Here is an 18422-nt window from a genome sequence, read left to right as displayed (position 1 = left end):
GCTTCTTCGAGTTTATCAGCCTATGATAATCAACTATTTAATCGTAGCCTAAGAGGTTACATATTTTAACATTCAATTTCCTAAAAATTCACACTGAATTTAGAATATGGCAACTAAAGCATTGCCCTACTTTTGGTCTAATAGAAAAATCCTAATGTTAAAAGTATCCAAAAAAAGAGAGACAGTTTTCTATTTCAATATTTAAATGGATCATTCCTCTTATACACTTCCCTAACTTAAATAAAGGCAAAACATTTCTAGATGAAGGTAAATAATTCTATGAAGCGGAAATAAGTATAGTAGATCTTGGTTTAGAGTGGTAAGGTGAAGCTTTTAAGGATAATCCCTGGGTTTTGGTCCACGCTGAGAGTGATGATATCGCACCTCTTAAGTTTATCTCAGACAACACTTGATAAGAAAATGAGTTCATAGTTTTAAAATATCGTTTTATATTAAGCATACATAGTTTTGTTTGACAGTATATGAATACTTGGTGCCCTCAATATCTTTATAAGGGAAGAATCAAAGATGAAGAGGAGGTTTAAGAAGGTATAACATTATTAAACTTCTATATGATATATAATACACGTAGTCTATATTGCTTGTAGGGAACCTTTTTTTCTTTACGTTGTTGATGTTTCCAATTTCACATGGCTTTGGAGGATCAAAAACATGTTCATAAACACACGGTCTAGACTGTCATACAAATTGAGCTGATAAAAAAACCCTCTCATTCTATTTTTTCTTTACTAAATTATTAAGAAATTTACTAGCCATATTTTAAGGGCTTTTGGTGTTTTTAAACTTGGATATCCAAATAAAACTACCAAATAGATCAAGCAAAACAATAAACATAATTATTCACCAAAATATAATTTAGTAATTTTCACATAGTACTTAGAATAGATTATGAAAGCACACATTTGAGATGAAAAAATCTTCTTCAGCATCTACAATCTGCTTAACAAAGCACCTCTTGAGACTGGAATGGACTGGAATGGAAACTAAAAGACCAATACCTCTTTTCGGCTTTTTCTGTTTTTCCCTCATACCTTGGTTTATGATTTACTAAATACAATTATTGTGATAATTTGTCCCTTTCTGCATGCACGTTGAGTAGTACTTTAAATAAACAATTACATCTCTGTTAAAACGTACTGTTCATATTGAAACTTTGTTGAGGGAATGTTTCTTCTCTATTTATCCATTGATGATCTTCCAAATAATAGGTTACTATCCATAAAATTATTGAAATTTAAATATGCATATTTGCTACCATATTAAAAAGAGTAGATCTTTCAAAGGTTTGACTGATTGCTAATTCTAAATCGTACTGAAATAAATGTTTTTATATGCTTGTTTTATTTAGTACAAACCCACTAAAAATCAAACCAGTTTTGTGTTTTCCCACAAGTTATGTTTCGTTTTAGAATTTCTCCTTCGGTTGAACAACTCAAAAACGTCGCAAAGTTATTTTAAAAATGGTTTCACCTCATACAGCTTACCCTGATTAACATTAGCACAGGTTATTTAAAAACGAAGTATCAAATACTTCATAGAAATCCAATTGAATTTACTAAAAAAATTTCAGTTTTAGAAACACTTTTCATCGTTGACAAACATGAAATGATGTACAGCAGAGTTGAGTACAGGCATAAAATGCTTGAGTGGAATGGTGTCAGTAGTGAGTATAGGCTGTTTTATTTGGTCATTCGTTTTTATGTTGCAATTTCATTGCGTCTGTCCAGCTTTGTGGAGATTGGCTCAATATAATGGATTTTTGTAGAAACTAATACATAAAACACAACAAAATAGTATGTTCAAGCAAACCTGGTCTGCAAAAGTATTTATATTAGTATGATGTTGAATGATTTGTTACGTGTCTTTTTAAATTATGACGTTGCTAAAGTATTTAAACTGCATATTTACCATATCTAGTATGCAGCTTGATGATGACTGGTGTATTCAGACAAAATGGAAACTTTCTTACGTTTGTTTTTACCGTCTTAAAAAGCTTACAGTAAAAGGGTGAATGTGTCGATTCTTCTCAGAAGATTTTTTTGTTTTACCCATTTAAACACTTAACGTGCTGATGACGAATTAAAATTTAGATAATTATGAAGGTCAATTGATATTTACAAATACATGCTGTTATAATAATTTAACTACGTGCGTTAATAATAAATCGCTTGAATATACGATTATGGTTACAAACTGTATCCACAGAACACAGTCAGAATAATAGCTGGCGTTGTTTGCTCTATTAACTCAATTTGTCACAAAATCTACAATACATCTGACACAAGCAGTCACCAATCGAAATATATTTGTTCTTTAGGCAATCGTAGAGTCGAATTATTTCATTATTAACAATCAAAATAAAATAGGTCCTTCTCAGAATAAATATAGTAAACAAGTATCAGCTTAGAATAAATATAAATATAGCTACTATGAAAGTTAAATGTATACCTGTATACTGGATTAATATTTTATATTCTTTGTGCAACTAAACATGAGTTGAAACATAAACATAGTTTTTATGGTACGTAATTTACAGTTCACTCAAAAAGAGCAGAGCATTTTTTATGGCAAAGTCTGATCGATTTGGCAGTCGTACACTACATACTGGCTAGCTGCAAGGTATTAAATAATTTGACCTCCTTCCCTTAAAAATGAATAAATGAAATAAATAGCGAAAATAAAAGTTTAAGTTTTATAAAGCAGAACGTGAATAAATTTTGAATGCAATTTTAAAAAGATTTCCAGACCTCAGAATAAATGTAATCCTACGTCTGGAAATATGTATCTTATTTATTAAGCTATACCTCATATTGCACACATTTATAATATGTGCATGATAGGTAATAATAATGGTGGAGTATTATTTATAATCATACAAAAGACGAAGTAATTGTTTTAAAGCCAGCTTTGTGTCGGTTAGAAAGATTTGTGAAAGATTTAAGGTACACACGATTTAAATTATATGTTAATTAAATGACAAACATGTAACTAGCACTGCAATTACCAAAGTAAACAAATTGTAGTTTATTATAACTAGAAACTAATTATCATGAGGTATAATAATGTTACTTTACTCATTAAGGTCATTAACAAATAATGTTTGTAATAAAAATGCAAATGTATTTAAGCCAATTTTCCTTGTACCAACATTTATAATGACGTTATAATCTGAAATTAAAATTTTACTCTTTAGACAACTAATGCATAGTAGATTAAGTTATCTGTAAATTACACAAAATGCAGTTTTAATTGAAAAGTTAAACAAAAGATTGTTTAAGAGTTAAATAGGTATCATTAGAAAACAAGTACTTTAGGTTATATATTAAAATACGTAAATATTTTCGGTTAAAACATTTAAGACACCCTAATCCTTTTTTAAATATAAAAAAATTACTAACTTTCCTACAAGGGTTTTCAAGGTCTTTTTATTAAGATTGTAGTTACTATAATGCGTAGTAACAATAAACTTAAGTATGAATGAAGATAATGAGGGGTAAAAGTGTTTAAGATATTTTTTATTGCACAAACAAATGAATCCATTATATGCCCATTGCCTATATTTATGTTTTATCGCAAACAATATTTCGGATAAGAATACGTGCTGCATTTGAAATTCTTCTTGTTATCTAGCTCTGAATCTGCTTCCGTACTGATACTTAAATACTTTAAAAGCTGCTTTTAACTGTAAGATACTTCACATCTTTCTTAAGGATTTGAGTGAATCCAAGGGCTTGGTAGCTCCATCGAGGAGTACGTTTACATGTCCATATTTATTATTCATTGCGAAACCCCCTGCAAAGCTAGCTGTTATGGCCACTTCTGAACTTTACCTATAGCAGAACGTTTGCTATTTTTAGCATATTGCAATACATAAGTTAAACGAAATAGATTTCAAATGTTTGCCTGCATAATAATAATTTGAATGATTGCCCTATCTGAAAATATTTTCAACATTTGGCTTAAATATTATGATTATTAGATAGACCAAACATGTATATAACATGTAAATAGCCCTCATCATATAGTGATATAGTAACTTTTAGATTTTGTCAAAATTATTAATTTTTGTATTTATTAGTTTTAAGTACAGCGTTTACTACATAATTCTCTTTAAGTTTGAAGCTCAAAGAGATTTTGTGGAAATAAAAATTTAACATAAAATAATTTTAAGAGTAAAAAACCAGTTTATTGAGATTTTTGTTTAAATAGCAGTTCTTTAAATTGAGTTTTAATATCCATGAACTAACTAATATTCAACAGAATTAGCAGTTTCACTCTTGCTGAAGTCTTGGAATGTTGAAAGTTCGACTCAAGGCACTTCAAGTTGCACTTAACAAGTTAATCCACCACTTCCTTTCCCTATACGAATACGCAAGTGAACAACTTGAAACTTAAATAAATTAACAATGGAATTTATTTTAAAAATGTTGTTTTTTTTATTTAAAAAATATGCTACAGTTTTACAAATATTATAATACAATGCGAGTTGAAATTCTAGGTTGAAGGGATCAGGTTGAAAATTATGGAACAGAATTTAAACTCACTATAAGCGATCTCCAGTCTTTCAGGTGCTAATATTTTTTTATTTTTACCGAAATAAATAAATTGTCAATATCAGTGACTTTGACAGAATGAATGACGAATTGAAATTTTTCTTTATTAAACAACTCAAATGTGTCCTGTGATTTCTTTTCTTTTAGTTAATGAAAGGAGTTAGTGAGAATGAGTCAGTAAGCAAAGGTATAAAATAAAATTTTAGTCAGTAAGATATTTGACCTGTATGATTTAACAGTCAATCATGTGCTGTGGAAATCCTTAATAAGCTGATCACCCTGAGTTAAAATATTTGTAAATAAGAGAAATAAACCACTAATGAGAGTTAAATGTGTCCTATTTCGATGGTTTGAGTGATTGGTTGGTTCACCGTTTTACCAATGTAATATTGATGGATGTACTAAGTACTAAACCATCGTGTGACCGGTTTGTTATCTCTTTCACATCGATGTGTTTATTTTATATAGTTTGTTGAGCAAGATATTACTAAAAAAAGGTTTACAAAGATAAATTTTTTAAGTTACCCGTAGTATTTTTACCATACTCTAAACATACTATATAAAGGCTATAGCTTTTTAGAAAAAAAAAGGAAAAAGTGACTATAACTTGAAAATAAATCAACTTTATTAAAAACTTTCTATTAAAAAGTAATAACCACCGCAGTGCCATATCACATACAAAAGCAATAAACGAAAGTAATAACAAAAAGCCATAAATGTTTATCACAGTATTTTCCAATTTATTAATGTACTACTTGGCGAGTAGCAAAATAGTGAGGTAATTTTTTACATCAGTTTATAGTCCATCGGGAAAAATGGGTTTCTTAAAATAAAACTGTTTTTTCTCATCTTCATTCCCTTACGATTCTCCCTAATTATTTTTTCTGGAAGGTCCTCACTCTTCCCTCTCTTTTTCGCAATTATTTGGAATTGTACTCAATAATTCGTCTATGTTTTTGCAAAAGACCACACTTGATATACCTATGGATAATGACGAAGCTAAGTTAGTTCCTTGTTAAATGTTTGATACATTAGTACTGACAATTAAAAAATAATATCGATGTGACTTAAAATGTTTGTTTATTGCATGAATCTCCGTAAGAGCAAAGCGTGTTGCATCCAATACCATTACTGGGTTATCCCGGAGTGATTTGTTACCATGATGGAGGGTAATGGCTATATTACCCTGTTAAGTGGCGTGTTTATCTAAAGCACTATTAATGCAATGCAGCTCTCTGAACTGTGTTCAATTTAACTTAATTATGTGAACAGGACAAGTAGTTGTAGATATTAATTATTGTCACCTCCAAATGAATAAAAAAAATAGGACCAACATTTATTTTTTTGTAAGCTATTTAACAGTATTTATAAAACAAGTGAGTTGCTCAGTTTCAAAGAATTATACCATAATTTATTTTTGAAAAATAACAATGGTTAAATGCATTGGTGATTATTTCAAAATAGTGTTTTGGGAATAAGTAAAATAAATGAAGTTAAAAAACAAAATTTTCCTCGAGGTAAGTACAAAAATTATTAAGGATAGTAGGAACATAATGTATATATTAGTAGTTTAGACTGGCAAATTAAGCCATTTGCTGTATAACTAGGTAGAATAACCACAAGCCAATAATAAATAATTGTAAGCAATAATTGTAAATAATTGTAATAAATATTTGCAAGCCATAAGCAAATAATTGTAAAATATTTATGTAACAATGTAAAGGTTTTACAATTATTTGGTTTAAATTATTTTAAACAAAAATCTCCTACGCTAAACACAATATTTATTGAAACATTTAGTTTTACATCATAAAATACACACGTGTTATTAGATGATTATTTTAATTGTATTACATGTTAATTGATCCTGAATCCCAATTGTGTCCTATTTACAAAAGGTCTTAATTAAATCAGTTTGTTGTTCTTTTCATTGTTCGCGTCATTATCGCTTCATATAATTATCATCCTTTTGATAATTTGTATTTTACTGGAAATATTTATAGACCAATAACAATGTATTTGCTTATGATTATCTTAAGATAAATGCAATATTTAAGCGAAATGTTAAAAATGAAATGTTGTCTAGTTAAACAAAACTGAATTAGCAATGCTTGACTGCTAATCTAAGAAGATCGCAGTTGGTAATACTAAAAGCGATATTTAAAAGTGGAAGGTAACAAATACAATTTATAATCCCCACATTTTAGAGTGTATAGCTTCCCTTGTTAAGTTCAATGTTTTAGAACTGAGGAGCGATAGACGTACAGTTTAGTAACAAGACAATATGTTTTATATTGAACTGACACTGGCTTAGTTCAAAGCTATTTAATATAATCAGCCGACCATGACATGTCCCACATGTGACTTCACATCCATTGAGATCACCTTATTAGTGATGGTTTTCACTAGAGTTTGTGGTGTATTGCATATCTGTACTGAGTTCAAAAGGTAGGGGGTTTGATTTGTTTATGATGGTGTTAAACTTCACTTCAAAATTAGTTTACAACAAAATACACTAACATAAATGTGATCTATTATCATTTGTTGAGGAACTCTAGGCTTTATTTAGTTTTAATTAGGCCTAAATCTTTACATTTACTTATTGTAGACGTCTTTTTTTACGACCTTTCCTTACCTCCACTATACTTCATTTTTCCTATAGTGTTTCGTGTCATTAATAGGTACGTATAATTTGAGTTTTCCCTTTGTTGAATAAGATCAGGGACTATAATCAATACCATAATTCTTTCCATTTTTTACTGTAAATAGTTTTGAAATACTAAAAGTATAAAAATTGCTGTCGGATAGATGGTAGGTATATAACTCAACATCGAATAAAAGTACATTTGTATTGTTTTATAAATTATTTAAATTGTTTTCTTTAACTTTTCATATTAATATAATCTAACAAATTTAATAACAGGCTTGTTGGATTGGGAAATGGTAAAATTATAATTATAAAAAAGAAACCATGTTCACTTGAGAAATAAAAACAATGTAATAAAAAAGTAAACAGAAAGAAATAATAACATATGATAAATAAATATACACATGTTAAATGCAGATCAAGGGGGAAAAGTCTTGAACATACTGCCCGCCTTAAAGCAACGAAGTGCTTTAACCAAAGTCAAGAAATGGTGTTTCACGTTGTAGTCTGGTGGAGCAGTCACGCTTCTTTTGGAGGGACACTATTTCATCTGCAAAGGTGGCTTGTGGAACATGATGGAAGATCTTGAGACGAGCTTTGGAGATTTCAGACGATGAGAGAGGACCACTGAGGCGGTCATTTTGATGACGACAATTGTGAATGAAGCGGTTAAGAAGAGTGACAATGCGTTGGAGTTTGTTCCACGATGAGTAGGCAGAAAGAAGTTCCCACTCCTTTTGAGGAGCTGATGTAAGAACAACTAAAGGTGTCTTCTTGATTTCTTCTGACGAAGAAAGGTCCTCAGGAATGAAGTGCGAGGTAGGCCAATGACAAGTGGGGAGCTTAAGCCAAGGAGGGCCTGTCCACCAGAGTGGATGGTTGACAAGTAGGGAAGCAGAAATTCCTCTTGACGCACAGTCTGCAGGATTATCAGTACTTGATATGTGTCGCCAAGAGTCGATGGGAACAAGTTCTTGAGTTTGAGAAACCCTGTTGGCTACATATGTCTTGAGTTTGTAGGGTGGAGTCCGTAACCATGTCAAGACTATCGAGGAGTCACTCCATAGATAGATATTTTTGATGGCAATTTTATCTGAGAAGAGAGAATGACAATGTGCTACTAATTGCGCGAGAAGATGAGCAGCACAAAGCTCAAGGCGAGGAAGAGTTACTCTTTTGAGAGGAGAGACACGAGTCTTTGAGATTATTGGGTGAATGATGGTGTCACCATTAGACATCTGACAGCGGAAATATACGACAGCAGCGTAGCCACTCTCTGACGCATCTGCGAAGCCACGGTGCATGACAGGGAAAACTGTAACGCTCGAGGAATAGAAATTTGAGATAAATATTGAGTATCGATTAGGAATGAATGCCATTTTTCGGCGAGGTTAGTGGGCAGGGGATCATCCCAGGATAAGCCTGTGGTCCATAGTGACTGCATAAAACATTTTGCTTGCATGATGCAGGGAGCGAGAAATCCACAAGGATCGTAGATTTTTGCTATGATGTTCAAGATCGAACGTTTTGATGGATGAGGGTCCATAGGGAAGTTAAGGTTGTAAGTGAAGCAGTCAGAGTGGGGAGACCAATGTAGGCCAAGTATTGTGAAGTGTGGCTGTTCAGAATCTTGGAGAAAGACGGGAGTCTCAAGATGCTCCTTGGGGAAAGCTTGTAGAAGACGATCAGAGTTGGAGACCCATTTACGTAATTCAAATCCTCCTCTTCGTAACAGGTTGACCAATTGATATTGAAGTTTCAAGGCCGTTTCCTTAGTATCCGCACCAGTGATGATGTCGTCAACGTAGGTTTGCGTTCTAAGTACTTGCGCTGCCTCGGGAAAGTAGTCACCTTCGTCGTCAGCGAGTTGGTGAAGAGTATCGGAAGAAGAGTCACTTAAGATAGCAGAATTTGCAGGTTCAGGATGGGACATTAAGATCTCAATAGTAGCCTCGATATGAGAAAATAAACTTTCAATTTCATCCAGGTCTTGAGACAATGTCTCGTCAGAGATAGGATCCTCTTCTAAGATTAAAACCCGTTGCAAATTGTTGTCGAATTCTTCTTTTCTTTTACGAATTTCATTTAAATGAGCATTAAGCTGGTTAATTTGAATAGGGGTGAGTTGTTCCTTTGAGGTATAGTATTTATCAACAGTATCTTTAAGCTTATTAAAACGAGTTTTAATTAGAGATGTTGAGCGAGTGTATGTAGATGACTTAAAATCAGAAGTTTTAGGAGTAGAACACAAAATTTACCAGCAGCCTACACAATATAAAAAGGTCTTGAGTAAACACAAAATCTCAGTTTGAAGTCAAAACAATGAATTGTACATCAAAGATACAGATAATAAGTTTCTTTCAATAAAGTCTTTAACTAAAAGGAGGAATGTATAGTCTATTAAGTGCACAAAAAATTAATAAACTTGAGCTTGTTTGATTGATTGGCACCAAAAATATAGTATTAAAGTAAGTAAAGAGTTCATTTCATATCGTGATCTGAGTCCAAAAAGATTATAATCGGGTAAACTTCAAAAACAATAAATTAATAGTGGACTGTAAGGGAACTGAGTAGAACATTTAGATTATAAATGGGGTAATGTTAACAAGGAATGAATATAGTTACCAGGTTTTCATCCGGCTGCGAATTAAGACCAAATGTTGGATTGGGAATTGTAAAAATTAAAATTATAAAAAAGAAACCATGTTTACTTGAGCAATAAAAACAATGTAATGAAAAAGTAAACAGAAAGAAATAATAACATATGATAAATAAATATACACATGTTAAATGCAGATCAAGGGGGAAAAGTCTTGAACAAGGCTGTTATCGGAACAGGCTATGTTATCGTAACAGGCTATATTATTTTAACTGATTATTTTATAATAATAGGCGATGCTACCGTAACATGTTATATGATCGTAACAGGCTGTTTCATCGTAATAGGCTATGTTATCGTAATAGGTTATCTCATCGTAATAAGCTATGTTATCGTATAAGGTTATGTTATCGTAATAGGCTATGTTATCGTAACAGGCTATTTCATCGTAATAGGCTATGTTATAGTAACAGGCTATGTTATTTTTACTGGTTATTTTATAATTATAGGCGATGTTACCGTAACAGGCTATATTGTCGGAACAGGCCATGTTATCGTAACATGCCATGTTATTGTAACAGGCTATTTTACCGTAATAGGCTATCTCATCGTAATAGGCTATATTATCGTAATAGGCTTTCTCATCGTAAAAGGCTTTCTCGTCGTAATAGGCTTCATCATCGTAATAGCCTATCACATCGTAATAGGCTTCGTTATCGTAATAGGTTATTTCATTGTAATAGTCTATCTCATCGTAACAGGCTATTTTATCGTAATGGGCTATCTCACCGCAATAGGCTATTTTATCGTAATCGGCTATCACATCGCAACAGGCTGTATTGTCGGAACAGGCCATGTTATCGTAACATGTCATGTTATTGTAACAGGCTATTCTACCGTAATAGGCTATCACATCGTAATAAGCTTTGTTATCGTAATAGGTTATTTCATCGTAATAGTCTATCTCATTGTAACGGGTTATTTTATCGTAATAGGCTATTTCACTGCAATAGGCTATTTTATCGTAATCGGCTATCTCATCGTAATAGGCTATGTTATAGTAACAGGCTATGTTATTTTTACTTGTTATTTTACAATAATAGGCGATGTTACCGTAACAAGCTATATTGTTGGAACAGGCCATGTTATCGTAACATGCCATGTTATTGCTACAGGCTTTTTTACCGTGTTAGGCTATCTCATCGTAATAGGCTTTTCATCGTAACAGGCTATGTTATCGTAACAGGCTATATAATTGGCATATACTATGTCATCGTAATAGGCTTTCTCATCGTAGTAGGCTATCACATCGTAATAGGCATTGTTATAGTAATAATTGCTATCTAATCGTTACAGGCTATTTTATCGTTACAGGCTATTTTATCGTTATAGGCTATCTCATCGTAATAGGCTATCTCAGCGTAACAGGCTATGTTATCGTAACAAGCTATATTACCGTTATATGCTATGTTATCGTAATAGGGTTTCTCAACGTAATAAGCTATCAAATTGTAATAGGCTATGTTATCTAACAGGCTATGTTATAGTAACAGGCTATGTTATAGTAACAGGCTATGTTATTTTTTCTGGTTATTATATAAAAAAAGGCGATGTTACCGTAACAGGCGATGTTATCGTAACAGGCTATTTTATTGTAATACGCTATCTCATCGTAATAGGGTATCACATCGTAATAGGCTTTCTCGTTGTAAAAGGTTATGTTATCGTAATAGGCTTTGTTATCGTAATAGGCTTATTTATCGTAATAGGCTATCATATCGTAATAGGCTTTGTTATCATAATAATTACCTTCTCTTCGTAATAGACTATCTCATCGTAATAGGCTATCACATCGTAATAGGCTTTGTTATCGTAATAATTGCTATATCACCGTAACAGGATATTTTATCGTAATAGGCTCTCTCATCGTAATAGGCTATCACACCGTGATAGGCTATCACACCGAAAATATGACACCTCATCGTAATAGGCTATTTTTCCGTAATAGGCTTTTACATCGTAATAGGGTATCACATCGTAATAGGCTATCACATCGTAATAGGCTATAATATCGTAATAGGCTATCACAACGTAATAGAATATCTCATCGTAATAGGATGTCTCATCGTAATAGGCCATTTTACCGTAATTATCTATCACACCGTAATAGGCTAACACATCGTAATAGACTATCACATCGTAATAGACTATCACATCGTAAAAGGGTATCTCATCGTAATAGGCTATAACATCGTATATTATTGTAATAGGCTATCTCATCGTAATAGGCTACAACATCGTAATAGGCTATCTCATCGTAATAGGCTATCACATCGTAATAGACTATCACATCGTAAAAGGGTTTCTCATCGTAATAGGCTATTTTATCGTAATAGGCTATAACATCGTATATTATCGTAATAGGCTTTCTCATCGTATATTATCGTAATATGCTATCACGTCGTAATAGGCTATCTCATCGTAATAGACTTTCTCATAGTTTATTATCGTAATAGGTTTTCTCATCATAATAGGTTATCACATCGTAACAGGCTATTTTATCGTAATAGGATACCTCATCGTATTAGGCTATTTAACCGTAATAGGCTATCACATCGTAATAGGATATCTCATCGTAATAGGCTATCACAACGTAATAGGCTATGTTATCGTAATAGGCCAATAGGCTTTCACGTCATAATAAGCTATCTCATCGTAATAGGCTTTCTCATCGTTATAGGCTTTCTCATCGTAATATATAACAGGCTTTTTAAACGTAACAGGTTATTTTATCGTAATAAGCTATCTAAAGGTAATAGGCTTTCTCATCGTTATTGGCTATGTTATTGTAACAGGCTATTTTATCGTAACAGGTTATATTATCGTAATATGCTATTTTATCGTAATAGGCTTTCTCATTGTAATAGGCGATCACATCATAAAAGGCTTTCTTATCATAATAGGCTATTTCATCGTAATAGGCTATGTTACCGTGTTAGGCTATGTTATAGTAACAGGCTATAATATTTTTACTGTTTATTTTATAATAATAGAAGATTACCGTAACAGGCTATATTATCGCAACAGGCAATTTTATCGTAATGCGCCGTTATCGTAACAGACAGTTATCGTAACAGGCTATGTTATAGTAACAGACTATTTTATCGTAACATGCTATGTTATTTTAACTGGTTATTTTTTAATAATATAAGATTGCCGTAACAGGTTATATTATCGTAACAGACTATGTTATCGTAAAAGGCTTTTTTTATCATAATGGGCTATTTTATCGTAACAGGCTATTTTATCGTAACAGACTATGTTATAGAAACATACTTTTTTATCGTAACAGGCTATGTTATCGTAACAGGCTTTGTTATAGTAACAGGCTATGTTATCGTAACTGGCTATATTATCGTAACTGGCTAATAAAATCCAAATGTGATTGGCAAGATTATTATTACTATTATTAAACTATGGATGACCCATGTCTGAGTTGTATAGCTAAAAGTTGGATTGTCAAAGCCCATAACAATGTCCAGCCTTGTACTGTCGATATTGGACATTAATATATATGGCGGAATGTTATTGGGCAATGTCCACACCTGTTGTATGGCGTCCCCTTTTGCAATGGACTATAATGTGCTCACCTAATATTCAATAGTAATCCTGGATTTAATTTTTATTTAATTTGATTAAACAATACAGTAGCTATAATATAATTACTATATCTTGTTCACGTGTATAATAATTAATCAAAATGTAAGTATTGATGAAGTAAAGTGTAAAGTAATGATGTAGTATACATGTGGTTCTTAAAATAATATAGTATATATAATCGTAAATATTATTCCATAGGACACACTTTAGGATTTATAAAATCCTACAGTGCAACATTTTAACCCCCAATACGGTACAATTTCTATTATAAAGGTACCCCAGTTTTCATATGTTTAGTAACCCTGTGTTTTACTTACCTTGGTTTAATCTCACTTTGAGGAGGGTTGGAAGCTGGTTTTTGTAGACAACACCTGTGTCTAGAGTGTTACTTTCTCTCTCTGACAGTTATTGTAACACAATGTAACGTTGACTCGTTTAGTTTCTCTTAATAATATAAAAACCTTACAGTCATCCAATCAGGTTTACCAATATTAATTAGATAAGAAGTTATATTTTCAATAATTAATAATCATATCAGATTGTTAAATTATTACAGAACCAAATACGAAAAAAATTAATTAGTAAAGCGATTTGACTAAAAATGTTACATCATGACACATAAAATATTATCATAAACACGGTTGTTACACATGTCATTGCTAAGCTCTGATTTTCATTCTTTTGCCTTTATTTTATTGCTTATAAGCTTCTTAGTTCTTATTTCAAAATGCATACTCTCTTATTTTAACACTAGCTGCGTACCCGTTCTACGCACGGGGATCTAATAGTATTCAGTTGAAACCTTCTTATATACAGTATAAAGAACAGCAGTTGGTTTGCATATTTTTAGATATGCTGGCCAAACTATTACACATAACTTCATTTTATGTGGTTTGTTGTTCCGGATCGGTATGACAATCAATAATAAGGTTTAAAAGGTTGAAATTACCTGTGTCCGCCGGTCGATCCTAATGTATCCTATTACAGGAGATGCATTTCGGCGAAATTAAATCGTCATCATCAGTCCCAATATAAGGTCTTGAGCTTCCCGATTAGGTGCGTCTTTGAGTTTTTGAAACACATACACAAACTGTACACTTATACACATGACGAATAAAACATAAATACACGGTAGGCTTACTTTTATTTTTACTATGGACATGTAGACACGCGTCGGTCGTGTGCCGAGTCTCCACTGAAAACGCTCATTTAAAAAAATGTAAATTTCCTAACCAAATACAACACTGATTCAAGGTCTTTTCCCCGGTTATCAAAACTCAAGAACAATTTTTTACACAATGAATCTCTATTTTCATTTATGGTTACCCTACAAATTATTGCACTTGTGATTAATTAAATCCGTTATGTAAGGATAAACGTTTTTAATCTTACTTGGTTTGAATTTGCTTCCAAAACGTGATCGGAATTGGTTACGGTATTTGTAAACAACATTTAATGTAAACATATCAGTGACAGCTAGAAGAAATAATCTTGATTCGAACAGCTGTTCCTTATTTGATAGATGTGATCAACATTGGGAGAAAACTTTACAAAAGATCGCACAATATTGGGTTTTTAAACGTCCGTCATTTTATTTACTAAGTAGTGAGGCCATATGTTCATGGCTAAAGACCATCTCGCCAATCTAGTGAATACATGAAAATGATTTGGAACTTGATAGGTACTCTCGTTTTACAGGAGAAGGCCGCGTAAAATGGCTCTTGGGCCGTGACAGACAGGAAGACAGACAGAAATTTAGATGAGACTTGTTTCGGTTTCTTTAATGTATAAAACGTAAAAATAACCTAAAAGTTTATGATTCTGAGCAATGTACAGACAAAACTCCAATTGTATTTATATAGATTTACGTAACGATCTGTATCTGCAAACAACTAATGGAACAACTGACATTGTAAGCATTACTGCCTTAGAATGTCATACAAAATATTATGAATTTTTCGTTTGAATATAAAATGTTTTACTGAAACTTTTTTTCAAACTTTAACCTAAATAAGTCCAAAAAGGGGCGTAACAAAAAAATATATATCCTCTATAGATATTGAAGTACAAGTTATGATTTCGATATAAGTATTTGGCATAAGTAAGTCCTCTTGTGGGAGCCCCTTTAACGTAATGCAGTAACAAATTTCACAACATAATCTTTTCCCTAATATTTACTTAAATTATTTGGGTTGGTTCCAAAAGGTTTCCGACGTAGTTACCACAGTCACCCACATGCTGAACAGAGACATCAAGACCTCGTGGACATATAACAACCCTTACAAGATAGAACATGCACAATCACCATTACACAGGGGTTGAAATACAAGGGGTGTACTTGACATTACTCTAGCTATTTGATCGTCATTATATGTATTAAAAATATTTGCTTTTTCTTTTCAAAGTTGTCTTGACTCATCTACCCGACCAATTGTCATATTTTGGTTTTAAATTTAAGGAATGCACAGTTATAACTTGTATAGATGACTGACATTAAGCCGTATACTAGCTTGGAATAAGAAAACTTAAAACCAATGAATATAACATATAGGGATTTCTGTCAAACAATGTATAGTAAAACAGCTTTTAGGACTACTTAATAAATTAACAAAACTGTTACCGGTAGTTGTTTATTATCCAGGTTTACCATACAAGTATTATTACAAGATAATGGAAATGAAAGTTTCTTAACCAAGCAACCTGGGTGTCTTAATAAACTAATACAAATGGGTAAATTATTACAAGGTAGGTCATGAATGGTTACTTTGCTATGATATTATTTTGTAAGAAGTTAAGAAGTTCATTAGTTCATAATAAGTTAAGATGTCATAAGAATTGGTTGATAATTTAATTAATTTAATCTTCAGTTAGGTATATGAATAGTAGGAGTCAAAATAGAGAGTGTTCTACTTTAATGTCGTGTTTTATGATGAAACCGCAAATTTAAGTTGTAGGTCACAAAGATATTTAGAAAAAAAATTTCACTACTCACTTTACTTGCATGTTCATTTATGGCTTTGATAATAACATAATGGTAAAGTTTTGTATATACAAAATGTTTTTAGTCATAGTAATCTTACGTTAACAAAGAAGCTTTGTTATAATGAGTGCTAACCAAGCTGGTTAATATTCTAAGCTGCTGAATTGACTTTTGGGACGTTTTAATTAAACCCCTTTCTTCGGATTATGTTCATTGCTTCACACAGTAAAACTAGGCCATGTTATTACTGTAGTAACATGTTCCAATATAAATTCAAATAATACACTGCGAGAAGCAAAGTTTCGGCGAGTTTTTATCGTGGTGCAGTACAAATACACCGATTATTATTGGTAAAGCAAAAAAAATTGTATCAGGAAGTTTTTTATAAATTCAAAACATATATATGTTACGTAACATTTTACGTAGGTTTTCCATTCGTCAAAACAATTCAGATTACAACTCAAATGGCTTTATTATAGACGTCAATAAAACTTTATAGGAATAAATTATTTTCCTTTCTTTTTCTACGTAATATAATACTCATCATCAGCCACGTTGTAGGACGTGGAAAAACTCACACAATCATAACCAGGCCATCTATGGACGAATGTTCAATACGTAATACATAATATTTTATTACACGTAGTCCAGTCCCTAAAGACTTCGGTTCGTCAATCAACGTCATAACGTTAGAGTTGATGGCGTCACGTAGGTCGCCAGGCTTGTCTTATCTTGTCTCTGTTCTGCATGGTAAAGAGATGAGATACGAGTAAGGGAGGTTTACTGTCCTTTATCTGGCAGAGTATAACACAATGTATATCTTACGGGTCTAGCATTTCTTTATATTCTTTTATTTAGCTAAAACATACTAATAATTTGAATAAGAACTAATTTATAAGTATATAGTAATTAGATATACAAACATGTATTAGGTAACAAAACTAACTATGAAGTAAGTATGCTTGTAAAGGGTGAATCTTAACTTCAACAAATCTAAATGGCTAAACATTTAAAAATCTGTATACGATTTTTAAGTACATTTCAAATCAGAATATTTAAGTAGTAAAAGTTTTTTATTGTTTCGTAGTATTCGCAACAAATCCAAATACACTTTAGTTATTTGTGTAACTAGTGGGCTAAGTGGCACTTTGCTGCACACGAGAGAAATGTTTACGCCGTAGGCGAGTGTGGAAAGTTTTTCGAGTGCAACAAAGACAGTTTGCACTCAAATTACACATTACATTTTTCCTACAGTTACTATAAATCTTATAAATAATTAGTTCACCAAGTCGTTAGGTTAGGTTAAAACCAGACAATGAACGAAATGGGAATCGCTGCACCAGGTGATTGTAGTCGTAATACCTTTAGGTGATTCCAACTTATTTTCAAGTGTACACATATTATTTGTCTAATAAAAGCAAGCTGATTTGTGCTGTTTAGTTGGAATACCGGCGTGCAGCAAAAGTAAAAAGTGTGCCAAAAGTAAATAGATACAGCAATTAGCAACCTTCTGTGCTATAATCAGTGCAAGGGAGTCCACTTTGTCAAGTGACCGTAAAAAAAAGATGTTTTTATTTTTATATCATTTATGAATAAAACATAATGTTATCTAATAATTACATACATATTCACCCTACTGAAGCAATTTAAAAAGAAACCAACACTAATCGCTTAGGAATCACTTATCATAATATGAGAATATTGTTTTACATTATTTCATTTATACATATCCTACCATACATATTATATCCATATTATAGGAGATAAAATATATTTGTGTAAAATAACTAATGTAAAACAATATACTATAAATCGAACGAGTACACAATGTATAAATCTAATGCTATGTAGTACAATAGTTCAACCTCGTAGTGAAGAATGAAACTAGGACGAGTATATCTCAATATTGACAGTTCGTGCTTCTTGTGGTCTGTGATTATAAGTGATAACATCACATTGCAC

At 32.0% G+C, this 18422-nt stretch overlaps 1 protein-coding gene across 1 annotated transcript; it reads right to left on the bottom strand.

The window, feature by feature from the left end:
* Positions 1-7691: 7691 nt before the first annotated feature.
* Positions 7692-8525, bottom strand: LOC129003468 (uncharacterized). The gene has a single exon (XM_054431763.1). It carries the CDS (start codon positions 8523-8525, stop codon positions 7692-7694), a length of 834 nt encoding a protein of 277 aa, XP_054287738.1.
* Positions 8526-18422: the final 9897 nt, after the last annotated feature.

The sequence above is a fragment of the Macrosteles quadrilineatus genome, unplaced genomic scaffold (assembly GCF_028750875.1).
Source record: "Macrosteles quadrilineatus isolate MER2022 unplaced genomic scaffold, UCM_ALF_1.0 Scaffold_9__3_contigs__length_116548681, whole genome shotgun sequence".
Taxonomy (NCBI): domain Eukaryota; kingdom Metazoa; phylum Arthropoda; class Insecta; order Hemiptera; family Cicadellidae; genus Macrosteles; species Macrosteles quadrilineatus.
Note: the sequence above shows the minus strand (reverse complement) of the source record. Positions and strands in the feature narration are given on the sequence as shown.